Source organism: Rattus norvegicus, chromosome 1, assembly GCF_036323735.1.
Source record: "Rattus norvegicus strain BN/NHsdMcwi chromosome 1, GRCr8, whole genome shotgun sequence".
Taxonomy (NCBI): domain Eukaryota; kingdom Metazoa; phylum Chordata; class Mammalia; order Rodentia; family Muridae; genus Rattus; species Rattus norvegicus.
The window spans coordinates 209,054,400-209,065,773 of NC_086019.1; the positions used below are offsets into that span (position 1 = coordinate 209,054,400).

At 51.2% G+C, this 11,374-nt stretch overlaps 1 protein-coding gene across 11 annotated transcripts in view; it reads right to left on the reverse strand.

Annotated features, from left to right (window-relative positions):
- Cttn (cortactin) overlaps positions 1–10,178 on the reverse strand; it is a 35,530-nt gene extending 25,352 nt beyond the window's left edge. For 3 of the 11 annotated variants that reach the window (NM_001398644.1, NM_021868.3, NM_001398643.1), the window contains exons 1-5: positions 10,055–10,117; positions 5,515–5,611; positions 3,726–3,812; positions 3,132–3,205; positions 978–1,107 (exon numbers count right to left, since the gene is read on the reverse strand). In NM_001398644.1, the coding sequence (NP_001385573.1) occupies positions 978–1,107; positions 3,132–3,205; positions 3,726–3,812 (291 nt within the window). In that variant the 5' untranslated portion in view covers positions 5,515–5,611; positions 10,055–10,117. Of the gene's footprint in view, positions 1–977; positions 1,108–3,131; positions 3,206–3,725; positions 3,813–5,514; positions 5,612–9,821; positions 9,973–10,054 lie in introns of those variants that run through there. The other 8 variants (XM_063272525.1, XM_063272517.1, XM_063272530.1 and 5 more) reach the window with 6 other exon arrangements.
- Positions 10,179–11,374: the final 1,196 nt, after the last annotated feature.

Consider the following 11,374-nt stretch of genomic DNA (forward strand, 5'->3'; position numbering starts at 1 on the left):
CCCACTAAATGCTTCCCTTCGTAAGAGTTGCCATGGCCATGATGTCACTTCACAGCAATAGAACACTAAGATACTGGCTATAGTTAGGGTGCCCCATTCCTCTAGTGGACAGTGGTGTCTCGCTGAGACACAACCATGGCCCTCTGTGACTAGCATGGCTGAATAGAATCCGTGTATTAGGGAGTCACCCATCAGGATGGGCTATCCAGGAGTATCACAGTCTGCCCGTCAGAACCACCCAACACTGCTCACTCAGCGAGACACCTGTCAGGACTACAGCATCAGCAGAGCACAAAGTCCTGCTCTGCCGGAGACACACCCACATACTGCAACTTTCTTTCTAGAAAAACCAGCCAGCCTAGAGTGAGCCCCAGAGCAGGCTCCACTCCCTCATCTTGGAGCAAGAAGATCCAGAACACCATCCGACTGATGGTTTATACACCAAATGCCCAGAGCATCTGCTTGTCAGTCAGACTCATTAACGACACTCCCAGGGGTTCAGCCACAGCTGAGACAACATGGACATCCCACCCCTCACCTGGCTGCAGAGTGGCCACAAATGCAGATAGGGTGTAAGCTAAGCATCAGTGGACTCCCCAGATGTGGTGGGAGCACAGGGCCCTCAGAGCTGGCTTCACCATGTGGACTTGCCCATCTCAACCACAGCAGTGGTGACCGTGACATCTGTGAGCAAGATGTTTTCAGATTCTGTCCTGCTCACAAAGCTGCTCACGGTGCTGATCTCTCCCAGAGGGCCCTCTCCACATACTAGCCACTGGCTGGGGCCTCTGACAATGTGAAAAAGAGCTACCAGAGACACAGAAGAGCGTCACGAGTGGGCAGTCTATAGAGCACCCCTCAGAGCAGCACATCACCCTCAGCAAACCCTACTCCATGCTGTGACTCAGGAAAAGTGTGACTGCCACCCACACCATGTACCCATACAGGCCAGCTGCCCAGCCTAGGCAGCCACTTACTTTGTCCATCCTATCTTGCTCCACACCAAACTTCCCGCCATAGCCATGGGAAGCCTTGGGTCCCGTTTCCAGCTCCTTCTCCTTGAGTGTCTGGTGTTCTTGGAAGACATTCTCTCGAAGCTTGTGTATGCTAGAGTGGAGAAAAAGCAGGACCGCGTCAGGGTCCAGACATGCACCTCACCCAACAGCAGGACAAACAGGGATAGAGATGTCCTTGTAAGTCAGCGAGGTTGATGCCCTGTCTGTTTGCTGTGCCTGCCTCCAAGGTTCTGTCACAACTTGTATGTGGGAGGAATATGGACCTAAATCCACAGCCGGCCCAAGGGGCAGTGCAGTTGAGCCTGACCTTCACTCAGAGCAGCAGATAGGAGGCTGATTTCTGTAAATGCCACCCAGAGTCCCTTCTACAAACCCCAAGGTCACCAGAAGAAGCTGCCTCTGCTGGCTAGCATTTTGGCAACTTGCTACAAGCTAGAAACCTCACCTGAGAAAATTCCCCCATCAGACTGACCTACTACTGTAGGGCATTTTCTTGATCGATGACTGAAGGGGGAGGGGACAGCCCATTAGGGGTGGTCTCATCCCTGGGACAGCCTACTAGGGGTGGTGCTATCCCTGGGCTATGCCTGGGTGGTATAAGGCAGCTAAGCAAACCATGCGGAGTCTTCCTCCATGGCCCCTGCTTTAGTTCTTGCTTCTACGTTCTTGACCTGGCTTCCCTCAGTGATGGACTTAGAAGCTGGAAATGAACCCTTTGCTCTCTCCAGGGTGCACTTGGTCAGTGTGCTTATCACTGCAGTGCAGAGCAAACTACGACAAGCAACAATAGTAAAGAGGTGAGGACCCTCAGAACCCCGCTGCCGAAAGCAGCTGTCACGGGCACCGTGTGAGCACAGGGCCTTCCTAAGCAGCAGCCACGGGCCCCACAGCTCTGCATGTGAACGAGCCCGAGGGTGCAGACAGAGGCACACCAGGCCTAGACCCACCAACCTTGATGAGCAGCAAAAGAGAAACACCACCCCACCAACCTGAGAGGAAGCGTGGGACACCCATATGGCCCCTCCCTGAGTCTTCATCCATCCAGTCACATGGGCGTTCCCATCCACCCTTCCCATCACGTTCTAGAACAACGGGGACAGAGACTCACAGGCATTTGGCTGCCCAGATCCCTGTTCACCTCATATCCATCCCCTCTCCTAACTACTACACTATGGAAACTTGAAGCCTCTTCTGTGGGAGGTTAGGTTACCCTACATTCAGATCCAGAAAGTCACTGTGGAAAAGAAATGTCACGAGTCTAGAGTGTGAGACCAGACAGGGAAACTCAGCAAGACTCTATCTCAGAGATAGATAAAAATATCACCTAATATCCTCCTAAAAGCTACTCCAGAGTCCTCTTCTATACACCCAATCGAATGTTCTGAGTCAAAGATACTGAAGCCAAATACCAAAGCCAACGTACAGGATGTATTCTGAACCCTGTGGGGCCTAAAACAGTATCTAGGTGTCTGCAGAGGGCCTGTCTACCCTCCTAGGCAAGGATGCAGAGTTGGCATTTCAGAAAGTGCTGGTCAGACTCAGTGCATGGTGCCTTCCACACTCCCATCTTTGATGAATGGAGCTGGGTTTCCAGGGTTAAGCACTAAATTCTATGATATATGACAATTTGCAGACAATGATCCAAATGAAGATGGTTAGGGTCCAAGTTACTCAAAGCCATCTCACACCCTCAAAAGCTGCCACTTAGGGCTGGAGAGATGGCTCAGTGGTTAAGAACACTGACTATTCTCCAGAGGTCCTGAGTTCAAATCCCAGCAACTACATGGTGGCTCACAACCATCTGTAATGAGCTCTGATGCCCTCTAAGACAACTCCAGTGTATGTATAAATAAATAAATAAATAAATAAATAAATAAATCTTTTTTTTTTTTAAAGCTGCCCCTTAGAATGAACACTTTATGCTACTGTGTTCTGTATTCAAAGATATGGTTTACAAAAGCTAGGTCTCCTGTCCATTATCTGTGTGTGACTGACACCTTAGGTCCACACACGAACACTAGACCCTTAAGGATCTTCAGCTGGAGATGCAGGACTCTCATCTCCTCACCCTATGGGAAAGGTGTGTGGGAGAGTGGGGTGCCATAAGGTACTTACTTGATGTGTTCCTGGTGCCCCGATCCCTGCACGGTTTTGGCGCCCCATCTCTGTTCCTTTTCACTCACATCGTTCTGCAAAGAGAAGTAGCTAGCACATCCCACACCCTAAAAAGCATCCCCTATACCCTAACTAGTATATCTCCACCCTGGAGAAGCAGCGCACTCCATGCCCTATCTAGTACACCCTGAAAACTAATGCATCCTGTACTCTAACTAGCATACCCTGACTCCTACCTAGTACACCTGAGCCCAAACTAATACATGTTCCAACTAGTATACCTTGAGCCCGACTAGCATATCCTATACCTTAACTACTATATCCTACATTTTAACTAGCACACCCCATATCCTAAATACTCTAATTCCCACCCTAAAGAAGCATGCAGTACCACCCATGCCTAACTAGTATGCCCTGAGACCTACATAGTACCCCGGCACCCTAATTTAGTTATCTTGTGCCCTAATTAGTATATCCTAACTAGTACACCTAACTTGTACCCACATGCCCTGGAGGAAATTAACCAGTGCAGGGGCAGGCTGGGAACCTCACAGGTAAACACTCAGTAAGGCAAAGCAGGCTAGTGGCTCCTACCACAAAATCAGGGTCAGTCTCCCAGTCATCGGCTCCCCCATCATCCTGGGTGATGGACACAGCATGGCCTGCAGAAGCTTTCCACATCTGCAAGGGCAGCAGAGAGTCACCTGGGAAGGTTACCCCAGGATCCCAGAGAAGCCTTGACCCAAACCCTTAGGAAGCCACCTCCCCGCAGAGGGTAGCCACTGAACTCCAGGACACCTGAACGAATCACAGCTTCACATTAAGAGTCTTGGGAGTAGGGCTGGGGAGACAGCTCCATGCAATGCATCCAAAGAGAAAAAAAATCTTATTGTGATGGGAACATTTGTAACCCTAGTGGCTTGGGAGGCTTGGGGCTCACTGGCCAGCCTAGCCTACTTAGTGATTTCCAGACCATGAAGAACCCTGACTCGATAAAGCAAAAAACAAAAAACCTTGTTGGGACTGGAGAGATGGTTCAGAGGTTAAGAGCACTCGCTGCTCTCTAGAAACCGAGGTTCAGTCCCCAGCACCCACATGACGGCTCACTGTAACCCCAGCTCTAGGGGACCCAGTGCCTTCTTTGGGTCTCCACAGGCACTGCAAACACACGTGCAGACAGAACACTCACACCTACAATAGAAATGAAACCGGTTCAGTGACTCACACCTATAATCTGAGCAGTAGATATAGGCTGAGGCAGGAGGGCGCTGTAAGTTTAAGCCCAGCAGACCAGACTGGGCTACAGAGAAGGGCCCCATTTCAAATCAACAAAGTGGAGTGTACATGTTCTCCACCAATGAGGACCTCACCCTGATCAGCCTTAGCGTGACCCTAAGTGTCATTCCTAGCAAATGTCACGTTACGTTAGTTTTACCACAATTTAAAACGATTAGTTTGGCTTCAATGACTTCCTAGGCCTATGATGGCTATCTTAATGTAGACAGCCAAATCAGTAAGCTGTCTCTATTGGGGGGCAGTGCAGCCTTCCTCACATCGGAAGCTGTTAATGAGATGGCAAATCCTGTGGGCAAGAATGTTCCAGACATGACCTACTTTTGACAAGATTTTTCTTTTGCATCTCTCCATTTTGGGGGGAGTACACGTGTCTGACTGTGTGCAGTCATAACCATGTATGCCCATGTGTGTCCTCCATTACTCTTCCCCCTTATTCATTGAGACAGGGTCACTCAGTCAGACCCAGAGCTCAGGGATAAGGCTAGTCTTCTCACCGGCCAGCTTGCTCCTTGGATCTCCTACCCCTGTCTTCTGCGGCCACCAGGCCCACCTGGCATTTACACGAGTTCGGAGGATCTGAACTCACACTTATATGAATGCTTTAACACTGAGCCATCTCCCCAGCCCTTGACAGGATCCTTAAGAACATCAAAAGCTGTGACCACAGCACACGTGGTTCTCACCTTCACCATACAGGTCCCAGAGATTGCACTTAAGCTCCCTGGGTTGGCAGCGATGCCTTTACACATGGAGCCGAGTCACTACTCTCCTCCTCATTTTTGGGGCAGTGTCTCTTCACTGACCAGCAAACTCCAGAGATCTGCCTGCTGCTGCCCCCCAGTACATGGCAGATATGTGCCCTGTGTCCGGCTTTTACTTGGATACTTGGGATCCAAACTCAGGTCCTTATGCTTGCACGGCAAGCATTTTACCCATGGAACCATCTTTCTAGTCCCTAGCATGAGATTTCTTTGAAAGGGTTATTGTCCCCTCACCTACCCCGGTCTCTCTCAGCATAGTCAGGTAGAGAGCCCTACCCATACCTGACCCAAGAGAAAGCAAACTGGAGCCTTCACAACACACAAACCTTTTTCTTTTGCTGGGAAAAGCAGCTCAGAATAGTCCGTCTGTATCCGAGGAATCCAAGGCAGAATGTGAGGGCATCTGTGACGATCAATGATTACCTGGGAAGAGAAGACTGGAGGCTCAGCACACCTGTACCAGGCTCTCTGGGCAACCCCACCCCAAGCCCTGAGAGACACTTTTAGAGACACTCCGAGTGCTATATATTAATAGCTATATAAGTAGGCTATATGCCTACTTAGTGATTTCCAGACCAATAAAGAACCCTGACACAAAAGACCAAAAAATAGGTACACGTAGCCACCTATAATTACATTAGTGGACAGAAGGCCTCTTTCTGACCACAGCCCACAGAAACCAGACGACTCAGCAGATTCAAAGAACCCCTCCTCCCCCACATATCCATCCCACACATCCCCAAATGCAGCCGGAGAGCTCAGCCTCTGTGGCCAGCACTCGCCCTGCTCACTGTAGAGCTGAGATTGTCCATTTCTTTCCCACTCTAATGTATGAAGGTGGAGAGCAGTGGAATTCCGTCACTGTGTTCACAAACAGAAGCCTGACATGGCAGCACAGGCCTATGAACCCCAGCTGAGGCAAAGAGACAGGACGGCCTGTCTCTGAAAGCTAAAACAATGGCCACCACAACAGCACACACCTGTGGTCCCAGTGTGGCAAGACAGGCAGGGGGACAAGAGTTCTATCAACTCCCATCCTTAGCCAGCCTAGGCTACATGAGACTACCTCAAAAAAAAAAAAAAAAAGAAAAAGGAACAGTCACGGCCCATTTGCCAGGGCTGGGAGATGGCTCAGCAGATAAAAGTGCTTGCTGTACAAGCCTGATGACCTGCACTTGATTCCAGAACCCACGTGGAAAGCCAGATACAAAGCCAGTGAACGGCAAGGCTGGGGTTGAGACCTGAGTCACACTCCACAAGCACTCTGCAACCAAGCTATGTCCACAGCCATATCTCAATGTTCTCAACTTCAGAGCCACGAAAAGAACCAACTGAAAAATAAGTTTGTGTGATCCGGGACCTAAATAAGGCCCTGTGCCCAGCTCTCACACACAAAACGACTGGAATGAACATGACTGTTTCTGCCTGCAATTTGCTGACCACCTCTCAGAGCTACGTTATGAACACAAGTACATAAAACCAGAACAGATACACTGGGAAGAACTCTGTGTGTGTGTGTGTGTGTGTGTGTGTGTGTGTGTGTGTGTGTGTGTGTGCGCGCGCGCGCGCGCCTGTCTGTCTGTCTGCCTTTATGTGTCTGTGTGTATGTGTCTGTGGAGCAGCACGTGTGCCATGGTGTGCTTACAGAAGCCAGAGGATAGATATCCTGAGTCTCTCCTACTACGGAGGTCCCATTGACTGAACTCAGGGTGTCAGGCTCAGTGGCCAGTGTCCTTTGCTCACTGAGCCTTCTCTTCTAAATGCTGTGCCTCAAAAAACAATCATCAGAAAGCTGACCAGAACCTGTATGGCAGCATATAGCTAGAACCCAGCACTCAGGGGGCTGAGGTGGGAGGCTGGAGAGTTTGAGGCTAGCCTGGGCTACAGAATGAGACCCTACCAAGAAGCAAACAATGACAGGATGACTTGTGGAAGAAGAATGGTTTTCAAATGGATTCAGAATATATAAAGAGCACTTGGTAATCATTAGTTAGAAAGACAGCTGATGTGTTTAATAACAAAGATACTGGGCACAGTGGTGGGGGGTGGGGGAATGGCACTTAAACACGGGGGGGGGGGGGGCTCAACTGAATGACCTCAGCTCAAAACAAACAAAAGGAAATGGAGACAGGGTGGAGAAAGGCAGGGCTGGAGCTCATGGGTGGAATACAGCTTTGTGTGTTCAAGGCCCTGCACTTGATCCCCAGCAAATGGGATGTGGGGGTGGTGTGGGAGGAGAGCTGAGAGGAGAACTAATCAGGGGAAAGTCAAGGCTAAGATATCCAGTTTCTTTCTTTTCTAAAGGACAGAGCAGAGCAGCCCAGCCTGGTAGTGTGTGCCCACAGCCTATAATCCCAACACTCAGGCTGAGGCAGGAGGATGACTAGGGCCAGCTGGTATACACAGTGAGTTTCAGGTTAAACAAAGATACAGAGATCCATCTCAAATGCATCCCAGCCATCACCAAAAAGGGAGTGGGAGGGAGGAGCAGAAAGAGAGACAGACACACACAGACAGACTCCAGGCTTGCTGCCTAGGCTAGTCAGTACTCCTCGGTCTCAAGGTCCTCTGCCTTAGCACTCCCAGCCACTGGGACCCCAGGCATGCGTGTTCTATGTAGATCTCTGAGAAGGCCAGAACGGTCTGTGGTGATGGGCGGACAACTCTGAATACACAGATAACCACTGAACGAACCCTTTAATCGGGGAATCGAGTGTGGGGTGAACTATATCAATAAAGCTAAACAAAAGCTCAGAAAACAAATGGAAAGCCTTTCAGCCCCACACAGCCAGCAGGAAGCTCGGCCACAGAGGACCCAGTCACAAGATGGAAGAATCCGCCATCCTGAGGCCCTGAACCTGATACCTAGAGCACAGCAGAGCAAAGGTGGCTGGGTCGGGAGTTGTTGTAGAGAGGGCAACCCCTATCCCATGCCTACTGAGGCCAGCAAGAAACTGTGTACAGAGCGAGTAGGCTAGCCTGCCCAGGACACCACTAAGAGTCCTGGTAGGCGGGACTACCAGGTGGTAGGCAGTTACTACCATGCCCAGGACAAAAAACAGGGGCACAAAGAGGTAAGGACACTCAGGATGATGCTGAATTACACTAAGTGGCTTCCCAAGTAACAGACTAAAGGTCTGAAGGGCCAATTACATTCTCTGGCATTTATAAGGTATTGAAGGCACGACTGTCACAAGGCCTCAATTAAAGGTCAGCTCTAGGGCCATGGCTAAAGCTGGGTAGAGAAACTGTCTTGCAAGGCCCGGGGTTCAATGCCATCAGAAGAAGAAGCCTCTGGAGACCTAGTACCAGAATCAGTTCTTCAACCCCACCTCTGCAATCTTCTACATCTGAAGTTCCCACTTAAAGCTGCTTCTCCTTCAAATTTCTGGTGAAAACCTTCTCAGTCAAGTAGAGAAGCAGTGTTGACTCAGGGCCTGAACTGGTGACTCACTCTGGGTGAGCCAGCAGAGGCCGGCTCTCAGATCCCTATCAGCCTGGCCCCTGGTGGACAGGGGACCTGTAAGTTCTGACTGTGGGGGTCTACTGGGTGTAAGGACTTACAGGATCTCCAGCTACTGACAAGGCCCAGTCAGTGCAGCCAGGTAAAACCACTAGGAAGGACTAAAGCCTCTGCTTCACTGAGCACAAAATGGAATTTCTTCTCCCTGCCCACAAGTCCCCATCCCTCATGCAGACCAAGAGGAAGGAGGGGGAAAGACCAGGCCCAAACACCTCTGCAGTGACTGGGGACAAACCCAGGAGGAGGGGCGGCTGGATTCCAGGCTCCCTAGCTCCAGGATGCAAGCTAGAAGCTTGTATTTCCACTGACCCCATTGCAAATTTCCCTCAGGTGCCCAGGCCCCTCCTCAGATGCTGGCCTCTCAGCCCAGCCCAGAGGGCTAGTGACCAATCCTAGGAGGCTCTGGAACATGGCTGTCCAGCCTAACAACTTCCTACAGGCCCTCAGACCCTCATAATTCCACTGAGTTCTGGAACCCCAGGCTCCCCAACTTCCCGCAGGTCCTCATCATTCCACCAGACTGTAGGACCGAAGTCTCCTCATCCCCACCAGCATTTCCAAGGCCTCAGGTCTTCATTCCTTTCCTGGGGTCTGGTGCTCGGACTAACACAGACCCATAACTATGCACTCTGACCTAGAACACCCCAAACCTACTTCACACTTCATCCTGGGATCCTGCTCTGGAGCCCAACCCCTTCCTTTATGCCCAGGATTCCTAGAGCCTGTGTCCTAGGGCCCGCCCCCTCAGAGCCTGACCGGCTGGGAACCCCTAGATACTCCACATATGACCGGATGAACGGCTCAGCACTGGAGTCCGAAACCTCCGATCCTGGGGTTCCGATGCTCTCATCCAGACCCTGCGACCAGGGACTTCGAGTCTCCAATCCTGGCCCTGCACTCCGAACCCCGAATCCCAGTCCCGCACCCCAACCATAACCATGCACCCCAACTCCCCGATTCTGGCCTCACACCGCGAACCCTTGGCCTTGGCTCTGCACCCTAGTCACCCGATCCTAACCCTGTACTCCAACCCCCGATCCTAGCCCTGCACTCCGGGTCCCGACACCCGATCCCGGCCCCGCACCCCAAGTCACAATCCCGGCCCCACACCGAGAACACCTGGTCCTGGCCTGGAATCCTGACTCCGGGGTCCAAGCCTTACACCCCGAGGCACGATACACGGATCCTGGCCCTGCACCCCTGGGCCCCGCATCCGGATCCCCTGGGTCCCGGTCCCAACCCTGTACCCCAACCTCCCGTCCAGGCCCTGTACCCTGACAACTCATCATCCCACACCCTTCCTGTCCCCCAGCAGCTCCCTAGGACGCCCATCCCCCGCTCACCGCACCAGCAGGGTCCGCCAGGCTCCCGCCGCGCCCCGCCGCTCCCTGTGCCCGCTCACTTCCGGTTCCGCGGAGGCGGGGCCGCATCCGGGGCCACGCAAGATCCCGCCCTATTCCAGGCCGTCCCCGCCCCATATTCCTAACTGTTAGCTGATCCGGGAAGCAGGATGCACAGTTCCAGGACTTGACGGCGGCTTGGACACCAACTTGCTGCGGAGATCCGACTTAGAAATACCTGCCAACCCCTATCCAACACACATTCACCTTCAACACAGCTTCCAACCATGCATCCACCACCCTGCAACTCTCTACCCACGCATGGATCTCTACACAGCATTATCTATTCCCCTATCAATCGGCTACCCACCCACCTACCAATCTGTCCTTCTGCTCATCTACTAATCCACCCACTCATCTATCCATCCATCTGTTCATCCATTCTTCCATCTATCTGGTTCCTAATTATGATTTTTAAAAAAACTGGTCAAATGCAACTCGGGGAGAAAAACTGATAAATTACAGTTCATCACTGAGGGAGGGAAGTTAGGACAAGAACTCAGACAGGGCAGGAACTGAAACAGAGACTTATGAAGGAGTGCTGCTTACTGGTTTGCTCAACCTGCTTTCTTACACATCCCAGGACTACCTGTGTACCGGTGGCACCCACAATGGTGGGTTGGGCCCTTCTATATCACTCATTAACCAAGAAAATGCCCCCACAGACTTGTCTATAGGCCAGTCTGGTGGTGGCAATTCATCAACTGAGGTTTCCTCTTCCCAAATTACTCTAGTTTGTGTCAAGTTGACAAAAACTAACCAATATACCACCTATCCACCCACCTGCCACCATCCATCTACCTATCCATCCATTCACTCATCCATCTGTCCTAGTTGGTACTATCAACTGACACAGCCTAGAATCACCTTTTTTTAAAAAAAAAAGTCTCAAATGTGTACTTGTCTTATTCAGGTTATTCTGTGGACATGATTGTCTTGATACAGGAGAGCCAGCCCACTGTGGGTGACATCATCCCTAGGCAGGTGCTCTTGGACTATATACAAAGCTAGCTAATAAGACAGAGGCGGGTAGGGGTTGGGGATTTAGCTCAGTGGTAGAGCGCTTGCCTAGCAAGCACAAGGCCCTGGGTTCAGTCCCCAGCTCCGGAAAAAAAAAAAAAAAAAAAAGACAGAGGCGGGTGGATCACTTAGAGGCCAGTATCGTCCAGATCAGCCCAGCAATGGACTCTCTGTCTCTGACCTTGTCTCTCTCTCTCTGTCTCTGTCTCTCGCTCCAGAAAAAGGAGGAAGAAGAGGAGGAAG